This window comes from Phyllostomus hastatus, unplaced genomic scaffold (assembly GCF_019186645.2).
Source record: "Phyllostomus hastatus isolate PE091 unplaced genomic scaffold, TTU_PhHast_1.1 phas_contig_58, whole genome shotgun sequence".
Classification (NCBI taxonomy): domain Eukaryota; kingdom Metazoa; phylum Chordata; class Mammalia; order Chiroptera; family Phyllostomidae; genus Phyllostomus; species Phyllostomus hastatus.
Genome location: NW_025333916.1, coordinates 14,732,253 through 14,754,556, shown reverse-complemented (window position 1 = coordinate 14,754,556; position 22,304 = coordinate 14,732,253). Strand labels below are relative to the sequence as shown.

General features: G+C 35.9%; 1 protein-coding gene across 2 annotated transcripts in view; it reads left to right on the top strand.

Moving 5' to 3' along the window:
• Nucleotides 1-22,304, top strand: part of VCAN (versican) — a 105,493-nt gene that overhangs the window by 12,700 nt on the left and 70,489 nt on the right. For both annotated transcript variants that reach the window (XM_045848089.1, XM_045848091.1), the window contains exons 3-5: nt 4,660-5,037; nt 8,109-8,283; nt 8,368-8,495. In XM_045848089.1, coding sequence (XP_045704045.1) covers nt 4,660-5,037; nt 8,109-8,283; nt 8,368-8,495 — 681 coding nt within the window. The remainder of the gene's footprint in view (nt 1-4,659; nt 5,038-8,108; nt 8,284-8,367; nt 8,496-22,304) is intronic.

Here is a 22,304-nt window from a genome sequence, read left to right as displayed (position 1 = left end):
AAGTATTTGCACCTACTTTCCTTTCTTTTCTCTCTCCTTTTCAAAGTAACTAGATGCATTCACATAAACTGTTTTTCTTAGCTTTAAATTATATGTCTACCAAATGAATATTTCACAATTCCCAATTCGTAGACTATGATTCATGAACGATACTGCCTTGAGCTGCAGTGAGCTACTCCTGTTTGGGTGCCTCTCCAGACACAGCATCCACCTCTTTCTCACACGCTCTCTATCCTTCAGAATCTCTGAAGTATTTTGCCATTCCATGCACAGACTTTCATATTACTTCATTCTTCATATGTAATTTTTCTGCATTGCAGTCCAGTCTCTTATTCTCTACACTTCTACTTCAACTCATTCTTCAGTACTCAACATTTAAGTATCATTTCATCTATCCATCTATTTATTCATCCATCCACCCCTTACCTATCCATTCATGTAACTACCAACTGACAGTTGTTTGAACACCTTCTATGTTCCAGGTTTAATTATGGGTGTACAGGGATATACCGTTATCCTGGATTTCATTAAGCTTAATCTCCTAGTTACATGAGACAGATGATAAACATGTAAATAAACAAGTCAGGTACTTTCAGATTGATAAAAATAAAGCAGTGTGACATCATAGAGAATGATCTGGGTTGAGGGGAGGTGGTAAGGCCTCTTTGAGAAGGTAAGACTTAAATTGGGATAGAAACAACCCAGATGGCTATTAGAGTTTAGGGTCCACTGATCTGTTAACAGTTCAGGAGCTGCATTTTTCACATTTTCAGGCATAAAGGTGAACATTACAGAAAGGAAAGGGAAACAGCATCTAGTGAAGAGGGAGGGCATAGAAAAGAGATATAGAGAAGGGAGTTGGTTTGGGTAGGTAGTAATGGAAGGGGAATTATAGAGGAAGTAGCAGTAGAACCTGGAAGGACAGAGCAACCATCCTCATTCAAAAGAAAGTTTAGACTTTCTACTTAAAAAAAGGAAAAGAACTCACCCCCCAAATTAAAACAAACAAACAAACTGTGGTATAGCTCCTTGACAATATTTTAACATAGTAAGACAATAATAATAACTAAAAATATTGAGTAATTTTAATGTGTTAGGCCTAATGTGTTGAAAGTATTTTGCATAGTTAGTTTATTTAATCTTAACTCTCTAATGATACATCCTTTTATTCTCTTCATTTGTTAGACGAGGAAACTGCAGTACCAAAAGGTTTGCAGGCATAGTTAATGTAGAAGATCATACATCAATTTAGTGTTGGAGCCTGGAGTCGAACCCAGGCAGTTGGGCTCCTTCACCTTTGCTTGCTGAAAATGGGAAAAAGGCAGCTCCTGAACTGTTAACAAATCAGTGGACCCTAAACTCTACTAGCCACCTGGGTTTCTCTATCCCAATTTAAGTCTTACTTTCTCAAAGAGACCTTACCACCTCCTCCCCAATCCAGGCCATGCTCTTTTCACTCCAAGAACTGAGTTCTTTGTAAATCTATGATCATGATTAAGAGATGTGATTAACTGGGGCTAATTTCAGAAGAATTTATTTATTTTTACATGAGAGGACAAAGTTGAACATGTAAGACCCACATAAAACAGACTTGCCAAGTTCATGGTGAAGTACACCACAGTACCTTGTTGTGAGTCAACACAAGTGCTTACATCTTAAGGTTTTTTCTGTTTATTCTTAGGTCTTCAAAGGTCAATAACTCACATTAAGGAACACCCTGTGTACTGGTTATTGGCTTAATTTTAATTCATGAAGAGCTCTTTGCTTTAACAATACACATTATTTTGATTTTCTAGCATTGACCTAGTTATTTAGATAGTCCTCTAATATTAATAACTAGAGTCATGCACAGTCATGCATAAATAAATGAATGAGAAAATAATATTTATCACCTGAGAAAGTGATAAATTCCTATACTCTCGATCTGACATGTTTTGGCCAAAGTCTCTGTGCGTATAAGCGTGTTTGGTCAAATAATGTAGATGGAATTTACATCATTCTTCTGAAGAATGTATGGACAGAGAGTGAAAAGTCATTGATTATTCATTCAATACATATATTAGGTGTATTTAGCCATTTCTGCCTTATAGTACTCATTTAGATCACAAACCTTCTGGTAGGAATAGCAAACTTTTTGTTAGCATTTTTATTCCTTGCATTGTCGGAATTTCAGACAAGTTTGTGCAGGTAGCAGCTTTCTTTTTTAAACAAGGATAATCCATAAACATTATCCTCTGAACTGCTAAATTTCTTTCTTAAAATATTTAGATTTAGTGAACTTAGCTCTTGTGATCCAGTGCGTTAGGACCCAAGATTTCATACACAAAAAAGCTGACCACACAGCTTTTTGTTAGTCTTGGATTCTACATGGAATATACATTTATGCCCAACCAAAGGTTTTAATTTTCTTGGGAAATTTGTCTTTTTGACATTATTTTGTTCCAGTATATCTTTTCAATACAGTAGAGCTATTGAGCAATACTCTAAGTTTCCAAGACCTCTCGATTGGATAGATTGGCTTGAACCCCATATCTGCCTCTACACATCTAAAACTGTGAAGAGAACTATAATTTAATAATAAATATCAAAGAATTCTAAGTCACTTGTCTTAAAATTATTTTTAAGGAGGTAGTAAAGAATCTTATAATTTATACCACTATTGAGGTTGATGATAAAGTTTATTCTCCATTAAAAATGCAAGACTTTACTTCTGCTGAAGTCAATCATCTAAATAATTCTTCATGAAGGTAGATGAGATTTTTTAGAAATGTAATAAATGTAAATTAAAAGATTTTTAGGTCACAGGACCCTCACCCCTTTCCTTCTCAGGACCCGTATTCCTGGCCAAAAAAAAATGAGCAGTCCTATCTCCCTGGAGGGTTCCAAGTTAAAGGCCTCTAAAACAGGTAGTGGTTACTGTCTGGGAGTCCCCTGTGGACTTTACAGAATTATTTAAAAGATTATGAAATTTCTAACAGTTTTCAGTTCAGATAGCCATTAGAGATAGGATAGCTGTGGACTGGAAAGGAACTAAAACTAATTTAGGGACAGAGGAAGAACCCAATAAATACCAAAGCTGAAAGATGCCTTGATGAGGTGTAAGGAGACATGTTTGGGTCTAGGCCTGTCTCCAGCAAGCTGGGATCTTAACAGTCACTTCTTTGGTGGAGCATCCTTAGTAAGGTATTGGACCAGTTTCACTCTGAGGATGGGCTTTAAGTAAGAGAATTTATTTTATAAGCCAAGGAGGCCATTAAAAATAGAATTATTGCCTTGCTATTATAGTCCAAAATACTAATAGTCTTTGTAACATTTTAAAGATTAACTTAGTGCAGCTAATAGCACATTTCCTTTTAATTTTATTTACTCTTGAGTGCCTTAAACCCTGTTAGATTAGTAAAGTGCTAAAGAATTTATGATGGCAATGATCATTATAAACTTGGAATGATTACTGGTTTCTATTACATATACAGTTACTGTATTAATAATTTTAGATTATTTGTATCACATGAAACATCTTATAAACCAGTCTTTCTGAAGTTAAATTTCAACCTCTAGCAATAGTATTTTTTTTCTTAAAGAGCATAATATCTCCATATCTTCCTACAATTTTCAAAATAACTTACCTCATGCTGAATCCACAGAGCTATATTGACAACTATATAATTTCTGATGTAATCCATATTGATATGTGTGTTAACACCACCTTTGACCACTAACACACTGATGTTAGATATATGTCATGTTGTTAATTACAAATTATTATTTCACTCCACCGATTAACTTGTTCATCATATTTCATTAAGTGGAAACTACTTTTGTATTAACAATCATTTCTATTGTTATTACCAACAATCCTCAGGCCAATTAGTAGACACTGGAAGATGGGGTCGGGGGAGGTGTGGATTCCTATAAGAGTAAAAGAACATTTCTCTTGCATGTAATAGTGTTACATTGTAGCCAATACATTCTTTTCCATTAAAAGTTTAAGGGCTTACACAGAAAGACATTGTGCAGATTAATACTTTAGGGGAGTTAGGTGAACAGATGCCAGCTCTCCCCCAGGATATAATCTAGAGGTAAGGTTTCACTGCAAAGTGATTGCAGCTGGATCTGTCATTATAATGAAAGCCTTTGGTTCAAACACTGAACCAAAGAGGGTCCTTTCAAGTGTTAGACTTCCCCTGTTCCACTCTACTGAAGTGCATCTTTTTTTATTTTCACTTCCTCTTTAAATTTTATTTTCATTTCCTCTAAGGTAATGTGGCAGTTATCTTAACAAACGTTTTTCATCTTCTGACCTGTGACATAAATTCACCTTTCAACTGCTCTTTCTTCCATTGATCCAGTATCTTGAACCTGCATTCCTGATTCTAGTCTCCTTTGGCTCTTTTTTGCTTGCCTTATGTTATCACTTATTTGTTCATGTTAAACACCAAGTTACAAATACTTTAATATTAATGCATATTTTAGTATAAAAGGAATATTATTAATCTACCCCTTTGTTATAAAACATTATTGAAATTGTATACATAAAATCACTCTCATTATTTCATATATTGAAGATAAACAAATTTCTGTAAGGGTTTCTTATCTATTTACATAATTAATAGACTGTTTTTTTAGGACTATTAATTTGATATTTTCTCTTTCTTCTAGTCAAAGTGGAAAAAAGCCCACCTGTTAAGGGGTCCCTCTCTGGGAAAGTCAACCTTCCTTGTCATTTTTCAACCATGCCTACCTTACCACCCAGTTACAACACCACCAGCGAATTTCTCCGAATCAAATGGTCTAAGATTGAATTGGACAAGAGTGGAAAAGATTTAAAGGAGACTACTGTTCTCGTGGCTCAAAATGGGATTATCAAGATTGGCCTGGGCTACAAAGGGAGAGTGTCGGTGCCTACACACCCTGAGGATGTGGGCGACGCCTCACTCACCATGGTCAAACTGCTTGCAAGTGACGCGGGCCTCTACCGCTGTGATGTCATGTACGGGATTGAAGACACCCGGGACACGGTGTCGTTGACTGTGAACGGTAAGGCCTAGAAGGTAGTATAACATGATACTCAGTTCAGAAGTGTTCGAAACACTACTCAAAAGTAACTGTTGCTCAAGGTTTGAACAAGTGGAAAAAACATCGATCATCCCAATAGTCCATATCTTTCAGCAAAAAAAGAAACACTGTTATTTGTTCGAGGATCAAGGAAGGTCACTTTTTGCATAGCAACTTGAATGATTCAGTGTGGAAAATATAGTTTGTACACTGGAAATAATGAATGCCTGAAGACATGGTATATAGTTCAATATCATTACTCATTATTGAGACCTATTGATATTGCTTTCGAAGACTGTAAAGGCTATCTACATTTTGTTAAAATTATTCCATATGTGTGTATGCACATGTACATATACACACATACACATATACAACATATGCATGTATATACACACTCCCCAAAAACTTTTCCTTATTTTCCTCACTCTTCTAGCATGATTGTTAAAATTTTTGAGTTTGCTTTTATGAAATATAAATTCTGTCTTAATGTACATTGAACAAATAGCCACAATAAGTAACTTGGTGCATATCACAGTACCTTTAAAAGGCCAAAACTCAATAAACATTTGAATTGGATCAAAACTATAACTCACAGAATTTCTTTAAGGTTAATATACTAGTTGTTATCATTGCCTTACAATGAAACATTTGGTTTTAGCCATCTTCCAGTGGTAGCTTACATGTCATTTGAATTTAAGTTAGGAGACAAAGCAAAGAAAAATTGCTTTAATTGGGTACACACATAATGCCATAGCTCTTGGAAGCAGAATGTTTTGGCAAGTTACTAAGCTAAATTCTAATACCTAGACATGATGGAACAGATTTTTCTTCCAACCCTCCACTTCCCTATAATATATTTACCTTTTAGAAATATATACAAAGGGCTTTATTAAAACTCTTTCTTGTGTAGCCAAAAGGAAATACTTTAAATTTCAGATGCAACAAATTAATTTTCTGGACATCCTTTTACATTCAGATTCTATTGTTCTCTTCCATAAATCTATTTTTATATTATCCAGGTATCCACTAAATATCCTGTGTTCTTTGCTCTTTTAAGCTTTTTGTCATTAATTTTAGTTAGCATAGAATTGTTTTATGCTTTTAATATTTCTCTTGATAGGTAGATAGATAGATACATACTATATATAAATATATATATAATATAAATATATTAAATATATATTTAAAATGCCCAAGAGTTTAACAAATTCTTAAAATTATCATTAAAGAATTAACAATGGATTTGCCCCTTGCCCCTCTGAAACAATGAAAATCCTCTGCTTAATCTCCTTAGCTGCATGAGGTATTCAAATGATCCCAACAGTTGCAGATACTTGTACAGTCTGTTATTCACTGCCTTGGGCATGGAGGCTCTTTTGTGCCCCTCACTGCCAATCTGCAGTGCACACAGAAGATTTTTAATTATCAAGAAGACTATTTGAAGCTTCAGTCAACATAAGACTAATTTACAACTGTTCAAATTCTTGCTTTGCCTTAGAGATTATTATAAGCCACCTCTCATACTTACCAAATACCATCATATATACGTCTTGGCAATTTCAGAGTAGTTCTGTAAAGGTACAAATTTTCTGAAATGCAGTAGATGATTTTGTTTCCAATATCAGAGATGGGAACACAAATATTAATTGTCAATGCATCTTACTTGGTGCCTGTGTAGATCTTTTTGTGTTGGCACTGATCACGTGTGCTCATCTACGACATGGCTAGTCTGTTCCCTCACAGTTACTTCCTTTGTTGGCACAGACCTCAAACAATCTAGGTATGGATATGTGGGAGATTCTTATAGTTAGATGTCAGGCTCTGAAAGGCAGACTTTTGTCAACCCCAGTAAAGTACTAGGAATAAAAGGAGAGTAGAAGATATTTCAGAAACCAAAATTCATTCTGCATAACGAAAAAGAAAAGTAGTCAAATGATATGACTCAAAAGCTCATCCATGAGACCCAGATGTCCCAATTTCTATTTTCTGGTGACTTCTCAGGCATATTAGCTTGGTTTGCTTTGCAGACTTACAGAAATGAGTCACCATATTTATTCCAGTTGAAAATGGAGATGCTCTTGTTGAAGTGGGAGGAGAGGACCACAGCTCCACCTCAGCTTCTCTTTCCTCAGCCCTTTGACAATTCCTTGAGCCCTGGAGGACAGGAAGAGCTACTAGTTTATGCAACTCCTAAAACACAAGAAAGTGGAATTTGAGACAAGTACCAGGATTCCTGACTTGACTTCAGGACTTCTTTTGGATAAAAGTCCTACATTTTGTCTGTCATATGGGAGACCCTAAATTATGCTGATCAGATGATAAATATGATAAACATTTGAGTAGTACTTAGTAGCCTGTCCAACATTTTAAAATCCTTTACCTAATTTCAACACCACATTAGTCAAAGAACATAAGCAGTATTAGTCATACTTAAGGAGGATGAAATTAAGGTCCAGTACATGATTAAGAATTTGTGTGTGTTTAAGGAGATAATTAGGGATTAAACAAGCCTTCTCACTCATACCTAGTACAGTATCTTTTCCATCTTAGTGTATTGTCACTGGAAGTAAATATGTTTTATGTTTAGGAGAAGTGGTGTTCATGAATGTTCCATGTGCTTCTGAGTTGGCTCTGGGAAAAATCATGAAGTAGATGTTGGTTTTGTGGCCCCTAAACTCTTTTTATCCCTTGCAACTACTCCCTTTAGTTGTCCAGTGTTCCCATGAACACTACTGAATACTACTTGTATTAGGACAACTGTCCACATTTTGGGATTTAGTGGCTTAAATCTTAGATTACGTACATGTGAACAGAAAATGTATGGCTAGGGAACTTTGTAATGAAGCACAATGGGACACCCAAGTGAATGGCATTTCTGGGGCTCCTCATATCACCATCATTTTGCATAATGCTACATAAAGTAAAAATATAGAATTATCAAGGCATTATTACCATGTTAGCAATAATTTGAATATTGCTCCAATGAGAAACTTGGCACATTGTGGTGGCAGATTGAACATACCCGTAATTGTTTGCTGCTGTCTTTGCAGGGGTTGTGTTTCACTACAGGGCGGCCACCAGTAGGTACACTCTGAATTTTGAGAGTGCGCAGAAGGCTTGTTTGGACGTTGGAGCAGTCATAGCAAGTCCAGAGCAGCTCAATGCTGCCTATGAAGATGGATTCGAGCAGTGCGATGCAGGCTGGCTGGCTGATCAGACTGTTAGGTGAGATGTCTGGGGGCCACAGGCTTTAATTCGTCGATTGGGAGTGAGAATCAGGTGCTAATTTTTAGTTCTTTATTTCTCCAGATATCCCATCCGGACTCCCCGAGAAGGTTGTTATGGAGACATGATGGGGAAGGAAGGTGTCAGGACCTATGGATTCCGTTCTTCTCATGAAACTTATGATGTGTATTGTTACGTGGACCATCTGGATGGTGAGAGGTTTACATTTCTCTAGTATCATTTGAACTGAGAAAATTGAGGAAAGACCAGGAGCATGTTGGAATAAAACAAGTTTTCATGCCTGCTTGGATTCCGGCAGCAACACTGAGTTTAAACGACCATATGATTCTGTGGTGAAATAAGCTTAAAGTGGAAAGAGTAGGAGGGGGGTGTAAATGGTTATGCAGGTTAGATGTATCTTTAGTTAATAGCGGGTTTCGTTTCTATCATGCTTCTGTTGGACTGTTTCCAATACACTTTTAGAGTGTTAAGAATAGAAAGTTGTAAGGGTGGCACCTATTCTTATGAGAATTTCAGGTAAAATCCTGTGATGATAAACCAATGTGAATCCAAGTGTTGATAACACCCCGAATTACAACTAAATAACATAAACTAGGCCAAGAAGGGCTTTCATGTTTCACTTCTGTTTATTTTGCTACTACACTGATATTCAGAGCAATCATTTATTCATTTGGCTAATCAACACATTAAAAAAACAACAACAAAAACAAAAAACATCTGCTTTGTGGTAGATACTCTGCTAGGTGTTAGGAATGTGAAGCCAGGTAAGATATAAGCCTTGCTTTAGAGATGCTTAGAGTCTGATTGATTTGGATTATCATTTCTCACTCAGCATGAGTTGGAGAATCTTTTTTTTTTTACTTTTTTTCATTGATGTTCTAATACAGTTGTCTCCATTTTTCCACCACCACTTTCCCCTGCCCTACCCATGCTCATGGTGGGAGATAGACATTCTTAAAGACAAATTTAAGTTCAATAGTGGCAACATTATCTAAGGGGTGCTTGAGGTTTCATTATAAAACAAATGGAATACAAGTTTCTGTGACTTTTGAAATGGCGTTTCATTTGTATCAATGGATATATTGGAAGCCTAAATATTTAAATAGAAATATTGAATTGAGTTGTACATTTTTGTCTGGGTACATATAAAAAGAGTGATTTCAATTTTCTTATCTATAAAATTAAGAGATTGGACTCGATAATTGCCATGGTCTTGTCCAACATTATGATTCCAGGATTTTGTGAATTGAATGAACAACCTCAGAGACTGACAGGTAGGAGAGGAGCAGCTTATATTTCCCAATGTCCTGAGTAAATTTGCATCAGTGGGCCTGCTTACCAGGAGGCTGCTGAGTGTGGGTCTGCAGCATCTTAACTTTCTCATTGTAACTATCATTTAATACTGGTATATGCATTTTCTAAACCAGAATTTCAGATACTAACAGTTCCTTTTTTTGTACAGGAACAAAGGAAAAAAACACATGTAAAGTCCAAGCTATGATACATAGTTTTTCTTCTTCCTTTGCTTTAGGTTTCATTTAGTAGGAGAGGGTTGGTAAGAGAATCTAGTTCTAGGAAATAAATTTGGCTATTGCTATTTCAGCAAGATGTTAATTTGTATTCAAATTCAATAACATGGAATTTGTTTAATCACGGTTGTTTTAACTTAGAATACTATCTATCAGAGCAATAGTTATAAACATTTCTGGAACATTTCTGGTAATACTGGAACTGAATCAAAGGTAGTTTTAAAGCAGTGTACATAAATTTTAATGACCTAAAAGAGCTTTACCAAATATAATTGAAATGATGGATTTCAGGTACAAATCCATGGTCTGATCCAAATATGAATAATGATCACAAACCAGCTTCCTTGTTGGAAAGACAGGCCCATGTACTCACAGTGCTCTCAGAAGGAAAGCCTAAGGCCCCCTCTGTGTGTGTATGCTTCATTCTTATCCTGATGGAGCTACTCAACCCCCCTCTAAGGCTGAAAACTCCATGACTTACTCTGAGACCAACCAGAGGACTTTCTGCCTCTGCAGAAGTCCTAGAAATCCCATGCCTTCTGTAAATACTGTTTGAGATAATACTTTTGACAGGATCACTGGGGATCCCTTGCCACTCTAAACCCATTGAAAGCTGGGCCCCTCATAGTCTGCTCAGAGTATTGCAACTAGTGTGTGAGGAGAATTGGAAAGTAGATCTGAGAGTGTGCATGCGCAACACAAACAGAAGGACTTACTAGTCATACAGGAGTCTTTTCCACCTCCATAAACGTCATTTCTAAGGCAACTGTTGTTTGTGAAGCCAGTGTAGGCTCCAATGTAACCCAGCTGTATTTTGCACAGTTACCTAGGACAAATGTTTCACATATTTGGCGACTGAAAACTTGTGATGTGTAATGTACCATAAATTTATTTGGGTATTTATACAAAAGCAACAGAATTTAAACCTTTTCTTTTAGCACATACAAGTTAGAAGACAGAAATAAAAGAATCAGTGTAAATCCTAATTCAAGCACTGGATGAAATTTGTGTCAGCCAAGTAACAAGGTTTTTATTTGTTTCATAGAAGGAATTCAACAATTCTGAAAGATATTCAATATATTTGCAGTGGCATTGTGCTAGAAATCTCTCCCTCCTTGCTTTCTGTTCCTTGGAATAATTAGCAAATCTCGGGACACTGCTATTTTCTCTCAACTTGAAATTGGGCTGGTGGTCATGGGTGGGGCCAGGAGGTGACGGTGACTTTTGTGACTGATGATGTAAGAAGAGCACAAGGTCATTCTTGTAAGGTCTCTCTCCCTTCTTTACTGAGGTGTGTGTCCTCCCTCTGAACTAAAGGCCATTGCCTAAACTGTGAATTGATAAAAGTTCTTATGAAAAATTTACTATATACTATTACATCTGGTATTTCATGCCACATTGATAAGAAATTATTTGAAGTGAGCCAAAAATTCCTCATAAGAGGTACTAATTACCGTACTCATGGGTATAATAACTCCCACCTCTATTTTATTGTATTTTCAATAGCCAAGTGTGTGTGAGAGAAGTGGTGGGGCAGGAAACATTAAAGATAGTGACGTACTCGGAATGCATGTGGAATACACAATTATGAACAAGGTAAAATACTTCAGTTAGAAGCTATATTATCCCAGATGGTGTAATGAAAAATCCACTGAAGTATAAAATTAAACCTAGTCTAAGATAACATTAATTTTGTTTTAATTTAGTTATTTATCATCCAAGGCATTTAGTTGACAGGATATCAACCTTCTTTTTTTTTTCTTATCTCTTGTTTTATACTACCATATTCATTCTGACATGTATTTCTTTATAAAAGAGAAAAAATGAATCTGGTTCTCATTCTAAGATGGTGATTCTAACACAGTTATGCATATAATGCAATATTTCATTCTATTTTAAAAAATAACCTTATAAATATAAAAGATCAATTACATTAGCTATACTCACCACCAAGTATTCCACTGGTAGCTTGTGTTCTTAGAAATGGTGTAGACATTAAGGTGGTTTATAAGCCACCACACAGTACCTGCGTACTGTTACTAAGCAATTGATAGAGTTGAGACTCTAAAGTAGGAATCTAGTAATTATGCTTTATAAAATAATCCTTATTAAGAAGCTTTATCTGTGTTTCCTGGTAAAGTAGATTTGGGAAACATTGAGAAAGTTCCTTCTTAGAAAGTTTAATCCTTGTTTCCCGGTAGGGTGGATTTGGAAAATCTTGAGAGGGTTTAGAGAAGAGTTGAGATGTTTACATAGCAGACCACTGAGTAAAGGATTAGGGTTATTTGGGAGTGGTAAAGACAGTGCTGAGAGGGGACACTTGGGAGGCAGTTAAGTTTCTTATTATTAAGAACAGGAAGGACCTCAGCTGAGCCCCAGCTCTGTTACTTTTTCATTTTGAGATCCTGAGCCACCCTTTACCTCTCCAAGCTCCAGTTTTTTTTTTTTTTCTGTGAAATAGAAACAAGAATATGTACTTTTAAATCATGGTATGAAGATGAAGTAGTTTAATGTGTAAAGCTTTTATCACAGTACATGGCGCAAAGTAAGTGCTCAATAAATAACAGCTATTATTATAGCTTATGGATATATGAAAGCTTCTTTATTTCCACTGAATTCCTGGAAAGAAGAAATGAGGTAAAATTCAACTTCATAAATTATGTTCAGTATAAAATTTTTTTTATAATGAATATTGTTAAATGTAGAAGGAATCTTGACAAGCTGTAACATTTCTTCTCTGGAACTTTCTTAAAACTAAAATGAATCTAAAATGTTATGACTGTAATCCTCTGTCAAAGGCTGAGTCCTGCTTGTACTTTGAAGGATACAGAAGATAACTGGAACAGAGTCGCTTTATGAAGAAGGGTACCTTTACATCAAGGCATTCTGAATATGCTAAATTGTTTGAACATTACTGAATAATTAAAAATAACACTGTAGCAAAATAAGAACTCCTATATTATCCCTCCTAAATTGTTTGAAATTAGTTTATTCTCTAATAGAATGTTATCTTCAGGAATTAATCTGGTGTCCGACCTCCCACAAAGGGCACATAAACATGTCCACTTTGTCAATGGAAAATTTAAGTACTTCTGAAAGTGCTTTGTGAGTTAATGTGTTTCTGTGCTGAAAACTGGCAGTTTAATAGGAAGTATTTGTGTATAGTTGTATCTATAGCAGAAAATGATTCCTAAATAAGGGAGATAAAAGTGTTGGAAAGAATGGAGCCTAATGTAAACATTCAGCTAAGAAAACACTCAAACGTTTAAGGGAACTTTAATTCTTTTTTTAACAAAATCAATGGATTGTTATCTGGTTTACTTATGATAGCAGGTACTTGTAAAACAATAGTTCCCTTTATACAGGGGTTTAATTCTCCCTGCAGATAAATCAGAGGGTAGTAGATGGGGTCGGACTGCTTTCTTTCATGGCTGACCCTTTCATCCCCTTGCAAATGAGTCAACACTTCCAGTTTTGTCTCCAGATCTGACAAATAATTGATCCAGGAGATCCTTGCCCCTCTGACACTGACAACTTCGGGGACCTACATTTTATTCTTCTATGATCTGTATTTCTATGTAGCCCTAGTTTTTGGCTTTTACTTTACCTGGAATAACTACCACCCCAGTATTCCCTGGCTCTCACACAGTTTCCCTGAACTTTAACGTGTCTGTGTCTGTACATTGATGGGCTCTTTCATTCATTTCTTTTTTAAAAAAGATTTTATTTATTTATTTTTAGAGAGAGAAGGGAGGGAGAAAGAGAGAGAGAGAGAAACATCAATGTGAGGTTGCTGGGGGCCGTGGTCTGCAACCCAGGCGTGTGCCCTGACTGGGAATTGAACCTGCGATGCCTTGGTTCACAGCCCACGCTCAATCCACTGAGCTACGCCAGCCAGGGCTCTTTCATTCATTTCATATCTCCCATCTGAGTCCTAGGTGATCTCTCTTACCTGTGCCATCTCCAAAACTTGAATGTATGACTATAAATCTGTCCTGCACACCTCCCTGCCTCTACTAGCCTGTGCATTCTGGGAGGGAAGAAACCATGTGTATCCTCACTATCTTCCTGGCACATAGTAGGTGCTCCATAAATGGAGTGGAATAAATGAGTGAATTAATAAATTAACTTCCAAGCAATAAGAGCCCACTCTATTCACCTTACTTTATACTTGTACCTTGGAAAACTTCACATCTCTCCAGGCTTCATCACTATTCTACTACTTGCTTCCCACTTTTCCATTGTTCCAATTTCCTCAGTAGTTTGTTTAATTTCATTTTAGGTCTCTTATATGTAAACTATAAGTCAAATGTCTTGTAGTATAGATGATTGGAGTGCAAAAGTACACCAAAGAGAACAACAACAAAAAAAGAAAATGAAATTGTTAGTTTCTAGTTTTGCATGTCTAAACCTAACCTTTCTTCTGAATTCCATATTAATATTTCTGGTTTCTGAATAATTTTTATGACTCATCTCTGCTTTTGATTCTCACAAATAATCACCTAGTCAACATTGTGCAGTGAATTTTTTGTTGCTTTCCTCCTCAAGTACAAACTCTGCCTGATTTTTGAAGCCCCTCAAACGTGGCTTGGGAGTAACCTATTTGACCTCGTCTCCCTCCCTCTCTCCAGCAAGTGCCCTCTTTAGTTTTCTGCAAAACTAAAGTGCCCTACATCTTTTATCTCTGTCTCAACCACAGTGAAAGACCTATTCCAGAAAGAGACACATAATAATTACTCAAAAATACTTGGTGGTAATGACAGTATTTCTCCAGACTTTGTGTTTTTTGGAGACCACCTCCACTACTCTTCCATTTCTATATTTCAAATGAAGCCTTGTCAAGCTTTGTACCAAGCTCTGTCCACCAAATTTACTAAGGATTTTTTTTTTCCTTTATTGAATCACCAAGATACTAATTTTTCTCTGTGAATATCTCCTCTCACTTTTTTCTGTGGTGTCTCTGGAATAATTCCTTTCTAGCAATACTCTTTTCTGCTCTCCAACACCTCATGATAATTTCTCTTCCTTACCTACCCAGTCAATTGTCGTCTGTGGGATTGATTCCTTTGTATCTATTTATAAATTATAGGTTAATTTTTCTACTTCCCCTCATGTCATAATTCAGGATTGCTCTGTCACCTCTGCAACTTGTCTAATGCCTCCATGTCATTCTTGTATCTGACCTAGAGTCAAATGGAACCTTTCTTTTTGTTATTGTATCAGCTGCTTTAGAAATGCAAAGCAAAAAAATTAGGTAAAGGCCTGATTGTCCTTAAACATGTCTTAGAGTGATGCTTAGCTCTGGCCTTTTGGGAGGCTTTAACTGGACTAAAATCAGATATCAAATTTGGAAATTGTGTGATTTCCTACCTGTAGATTCTCAAATTGGCTTCTAATTTTAACATAATTTACAGCATGTAATCTACAGAACACTTCACTCATGAGAGTTATTTAAGAATTAGTGATGCTGAGTTTATTCAGTTAAAAAGCTCCAAGTTCAGCAGATGATTCAAGTATTGATTCTGGATTACAGAACCTCTCTACATTGATTGAGGCTGTTGCTATAAAATGCTGGAAACTTTTAACTATTCTCTGTAGAACTATAAATCATAGATCACAGCTATGGCTATGCTTCTTATATAGGCTTTGGAGATTAACATAACTTGTTAGGGGTTTGAAACTGAACTTGGAGTTGTTTCTGTTTAAGTGTTTGAATGGTCTAGGAAAAAGCCATTGATGAAGGCAATCAGGCATTGCACCTCTGGTAAATGACATTCAGAGTAGTGACTTCAATAGATTGACTATGACTTAGGTAGGATAAGGAAGGAAACTATTTATAATATGGTTGCTTATCGGGCATTAAAGAAAAACTCACACCCTCCTTTGTGAACATAAGGTAACTGAAGCACAGAGAGGTTAAATGATTGCATGTGTCCTGTCCTCTGTTCCACGGCAGTTTGCTCTCAGGGCCACCGAAGAGCCCCCAGCAGGGCAGCAGCTCTCACAGCTCCCCTGAATCTCTGATTTATCACATGAGAGTATCCTAATTCTTATCTGAATGATGATTACATTATTGATTTCATTGCAATGATTGGAATTGCTGAATTGTGTGGTAACTCTATTTTTAACTTTTTGAAGAACTGCTAGTTTGTTGTCCAGTCTGGCTGCACAAATTTTTACCAGCAGTATTTTGGGGTCCTGCTTCTTTTACTTTCCTGCCAACACTTGTTTTTATCTGACTTTTTAATCATAGCCACCATAATGGGTATGCAATAATATCCAATGGTTGTTGAGATTTGTATTTTCATGTTTGCTCATATTTGAACTTTTTATGTGCTTTTTGGCTATTTATATATTTTCTTGGAGAAATGTCTATTCAGAATCTATGCCTATTTTTAATTGGGTTATTTGCCTTTTTGTTATTGAGTTGTAAGAGTTTATAGACTCTGAATTCAGGTGCCCCTTCCAATACTGAACATTATTTGCAAATATCGTCTTCCATTCTGTGAGTAGGATTTTTACTTTCTCAGTAGTGCCCTTTGAAGCACAAAAGATTCTAATTTGTATGAAATCCAGTTTATCAAATTCTCCATTGGTTGGTTGTGCTTTTTTTCGTGTCATAACTAAGACAACATTGTCAAATCGCCAGTCATGAAGACTTAATTCTGTATTTTCTTCTGATATGACATTTGTTTACTTATATTTTGATCTCTTTTGAGTTAACTTTTGTATATAGTGTGAAGAGTTCAAATTCATTCTTTTGTGTGTGGATGTCCGTTTATCACAGCACCACTTGTTGAACAGACTATCCTTTCCCCATTTAACGGTCTTGGCATTCTGTTGAAAATCAATTAATCATAGATATATCGGTTTAGTTCTGGTATCTCCATTATATTCCATTAATGTTTATGTCTCTACTTATGCCAGTACTATTGTCTTGATTAATATTGCTTTGTAGTACATTTTCAAATTGGAAAATGTGAGACTACCAACTGTGTTCTTCTTTTTCAAAATTGTTTTAGCTATTCCAGGTCCATTGAGTTCCCATATTAATTTTAGGATCAGCTTGTCAATTTCCACAAAGATGCCAGCTGGGATTCTAGTATGGATCCCACTGAATTTCTAGATCAATTTGAGATGTATTGCCATCTCAACAATATTAACTCTTTGGATCCATGAATGTGAAATGCTTTTTTGTTTTTTTAAAAATCATCTTTAATTTCTTTCAATGATGATTTTTAGCCTTTAGAGTATAAATTTTGCAGCACTTTTATTACATTTAGTCTTAAATATTTTTTCTTTTTGATAGAAATGTAAATGGGGTTTCCTCTTTTTCTGCTTGTTGCAAGTATAGAGATGCAATTGATTTTTATATATTGACATTATATCTTGTATCCTGCAACCTTGCTGACCTTATTACCTCTGATAAATTTTTAATGGAATCCTTAGGATTTTCTATAATAGTTTCTTTTTAAATTTTATAATAGTACCTCAAAAAACCAGGGATGTCTTGACATAAACTCCTTAAAGCATGTGATAGTCATTGTGTTAAGGTTTTGATGTCAAGGTCTCCTTGACTACTGAATTCAAAGAAGTCCTTTGGGAACACAGTGGCCATTTACCTCTCAACTGTGAGACCTAAAAAGCCATGTGCACACAGATGCAAAAAGTAGGCTGATTCTCCCGTGCTGACCTGCAGCCATACTGTACCTGTCAGACCAAATGACATGTTCAATCACTTACATATTTTGAAGACACAGGCACCCAGATTTTTTAGAACTTCCTTCTCACTCTAACTAAAACCTTACTGCTCTATCAATGGGAAAGAATAAGAGCGACATCCTGAAAACCGTAAAAAGGTGTTTAATTTTAGTGGGGCTTCCTTGTCTTTCAGCCCTTCAAATTGATGCCTATGAGTGCTTGTGTAATAACACATGGACAAATGAGTGGCTTCCTTTTCCTGTGAATGTTATTTGATTTAGATAATGTTAGCTGACTCTCAAAGCTGACTAAGGAAATTCTCTAATAATTAATTAGAGGTTATCAACTTCAGAACCCAGAGTCTATGCTTTAAGCCACGGTATGCTTCTACTTCAGCCTAAGACAAGGGAGAAGTTGGAAAAGCACTGATCTGGCTTCCTAGTCTCACCCCTCTCAAATTAGAAACATCACCAACCTCACACTGGAAATGAAATGAAGTTACTTTGGCAGAGCGGGGGGGCTTTCTTGTCACTGTTAACGGGAGGTTGGTGGTCTCTGTGAAGGTTAAAGAAACAAATCTTAGGGAGAATCAACAATTTTTTTGTATCATCTACAAATATTAGCCCTCAGAAGATTATATAGCAGTGTGTGTTAGCTGTTAACCACACATGTATGGCTGATGGGTTTCATGATCCAGAGGATAATGAGCATTAGTCTTCATTGCTTTGATCTTGTGTACGTAGACTCAGGCAAAAAATGAGACAGAGAGAGAAAGAGGAAGAAAGAAAAAAGAAACCTCCTTTGAAAAAACTTAAAAGTCAAAACTTCAAAGCTAATGATAATTATGTTGAATTGTTTTTATCACTATAGTACTTGCCATATACTATAAGTTGTTTTATTATTGTATGGGCATTTATAAGCTCATTTTATGTGCCTATTTTCAGCTCACACCATATCTACTTTTGCATGCATTTATAACTTATACACCCTTTTGATCCAAATAGCAGGAAAATGTACAAATCTTGAACTTTCTTATAATGAAAAAATAAATCAGGAAGTTTTGTTCTCAGATGGACCAAGGGAACCATGGTTAGTTTATGAGAACTAATTTTCAGGCCAGATAGTTCCGGATTGAAGGGTTATGAGCACAGATAAACAAAAAAAAGCATAAACATTTATCACCATCCAGCAAACACATCCAGCTGCAGAACTGTGGCAAGGTCTCAGCTTTGACTCTCACAGAGAGAGCCTGTCAGCTGCAGGCTGGGAAGGAACTGAGTATCACCTGTGACCTGCTGATGCCCGTTTCCCTTTTCACCTGAGTGATCACAGGGAATCATCAGCAGCAGAGAACGATTCTATCCCACCTTTGCTCTACACCCTGGCCCATTAACAATTTTTCTGAATTACTCTTGGGTATCAAGTCTAGATTTTGAACAGCATGGCTCATTTTTTATGTTTTGATTTGTTGTCATTACTTGCCTTTTCAGGATGTGTCATTGTTGAGTTAGCTATGATACAGCTTTCCTATTTAGAAATCAGAAATACAGAAAATGAACATGCATGGTCCAGTTTCTAGGGAGTCTTAGAGCAGTTGGTTGTCAAATTAAAGTTTTTTCTTTGTTAATAATTGTGATGAAGTTAATTCTCATGATTAAGATGAATTCAGCTTGTGGAATGTCAACAGATGTTAAAGTCTCAACAGCAGTGTCTTCTAGTTTCTTCCAGAACATCCCTAGGAAGTTGAAATAACAGGAATATTCAGAGCCACAGTATTTAATTTTCAATTTAGGAAAAGTATGTGTAAGAAGACTGCATATATGTTTTTCATAAAATATGCAAATTAACCTGTGTGTGAAAGTCTCTGTTCCACATTATATCTCACGTGTATGCTAGTACAAATACAATGAAGTATTCTCTCATAGGTAGATAACATTTGGAAACATGTTCCAAATCTGTACTCTAGTTACAAATTTGATAAGTGTCTTATAGATGTAGCTGCTTTGATGAGGTCACTTCTGGAACTTAATAGTGGACTCATTGTCAAGTTATAAATGTGATACTTGCCTTCCAAGAAGGCAATTATCCAGTAAATCCCAAATACATGAAATTGTTACTTACAAGTATTCAGATGTAGACATAGAACCATAGCCATGTCCTAGCCTAATAAAATAGAGTTTTCTCTCACTGAAGGCTTTGCTTTCCCCTTCTCACTCTATAGGTGGTATTGTAATAAAAACTCAGAAGGAACTTTTATTGCCCACATCAGAGGCAAAAAGGTGCCTTTAAGATACCCTCAGGGTAGGAACTTACACAACCTGCCCAATTAAGTCATGTTGAAGAGAAGCCAAGCAAATGCACTGAGTTACTTTGCTTGGTTCCCCATGTTTGCTTTCTCTTTCTGTTGTTCTTTGGTTCCTGATATAGTTTTGCCTCTGGATTTTATATTTTACATCTTTTGATGCATCCTCTTGTGGTTATTCATTTTTGGATCAAGACCTGAGTTATTTTATTATTATTGGTCCAGACTCAATATGTAACTGTCTAATTTCATTCCACCATACTATAGTTTAAAACATATAGTTTGACCTGTAAATAATTCCTAACTATAAACTTAAAAGCTGAAAGAAAACCTATAAAAATTTTGAAAATCTTAATGTCTTGACTGCTGCCTCAGTGTAACAGTGGTCAGTATTTAGGGATATGGCATGGAGAGACATGCCTACGATTTGTTACAGAGAAGAAAACCCGATGCTTTTATTGGCTGTATCTTGTTTTACTTTTTACAAAAAGATCTTTTTAAGAAATAATCTGTGTTTGGCTTAAAAACTGTCTTAGACACTTCATCAGGGCTCCCTGCTCCATCCCAGCACCCTTTGCTCACTTGAAGTCTTTGAAGCAACTGTGGGAGACAGCAAACTTAATATGCTATTTGCTTTGTACTCTCTTTAGTTTTTTGGCCCCTGCTTTGATTCTGTGTGGTTACCTGATCCACTTACTCCACTTCTACCTTGAGCAGGTTGACAGATAGGCAACCAGAAACTCAATACTAAGTTATAGTTGTCGTGGGTCAACTGAAGTTCCTTTTCATTGAAACACATACGTCTCTAGAGTAATGTTTTTGAAACTATTCCAAGAAAGGGATCTATGGACTATTGAGTAGTATTCTGTGAAAAAAGGAGAGTTCTCTGGTCAAATGGTATGGGACTTCCAATAAATACTAGGACTTTAAATGCTCAGAGGAGTCTTGCAGAAAGGAAGCCTGTCAAATGACCGTGTCTGTTTTCTCACCGCGGTTGTGCACGGAGAGTCTCTTCTCCTCGGAATGCCTAGTTGCATCTCAAGGCTCATCGGTTTTCTGTGGGAGACATTTTTTGGAAATTATGTTCTTAGAATTTGAACTGTAAATTAGTAATATTCCTGATCCACATCTTCAATAATACGTTTTTTTTACAGATTGATTTGAGAGAGAGAAACATCAATTCATTGTTCCACTTGTTTATGCATTCATTGGCTGGTTCTTTTCTGTACCCTAACAGGGGATCAAACCCACAATCAAACCCACGATCAAACCACAATCTATAGAGTGTCCTATATAGGGAGGACGCTCTAACCAACTTTACCGGCCGGGCTTCAATAATAAATTTTTAATAGGTTAATTGTAATTTAAACAGCAAGTCATCTGTATTTGTATTATGTTAGATAAAAATCATAGAATGTCAAAGGATTATCTAATTAAAACCAGGCATCTAATGAATTAAAAAATAAATTTGACAGGAAGTTATAGAAGCCTTTTTTGTGTACGTGTGGTTTGAGTTTTAGTATGAAACTGAGGCCAGGATATTCTGGCACATTTTAGAAAAACATATGATGATCTGGCCTTAATAGTTTGAGGTTAATACATGAGAAGGGCAAAGTTTGGACATTTAATATATCAATTTGGATATAGATTCAGTGTTAATCACAGGAGTACCGAGATACAGTAAGATAATTCTATAATGTGGATACTTCACCATATAATTAGTTTTCTGCGATGTGCAAGGTAATGTTCATGTTAAACAATTATAATTTAGAAGTCTCAGGTATTTTTGGGGATTGAGTTAAAGGAAATGTTTTTCCCATTTTTCATCATTTTAAATAAAATAACAATTATGACATGTACATATCTTTCTTTATAGATGGAGCCTTTTCATTCTCACCTTAAAATAAGTTCAATGTCAGTTAAATACTCCTTTTGTGGGGGGGTGGTTCTGAGTTACACAAGACCCAATAGTAATGCATCTTCCAGTATTTTTTAAAAAAATTATTTGCCATGTTTTAAAAATTTCTACATATAAATGAAAAGAAAAACAGGCAGCCTTAGGGGAAACAAATTTTATCAAATAAGTAAAATCATTATTTCATAGGTACTGAGTAGATAGATGAAAACTGTATCTTCCCAAAATGAACTAAATAATTGATGTTTTGACATAAACTCAGATTTAACAAGAGTTTCTATATTAAAAAGGTCTGTAAGTAGACCTTTATGATTTAATAATAATAAGAGAATTCCCTTTTTAACCTGCCAGCCCCTTCTGAAACCTTTCTTTTCCTTTAATACCACAAACGTGTGTGTTGTTTCAGACAGGGAAACCGTTACCCATGAAAGCATGCTGCCATTTTTCTTCATTAGCCCTTTGGTCTGGCTGTATATGGAGAAGTTGATTTTCTCTAACCAATCGACTAACCTAGGTGTTTGGAGAAGCAGTTTTAGTCAGTTAATTATATTTC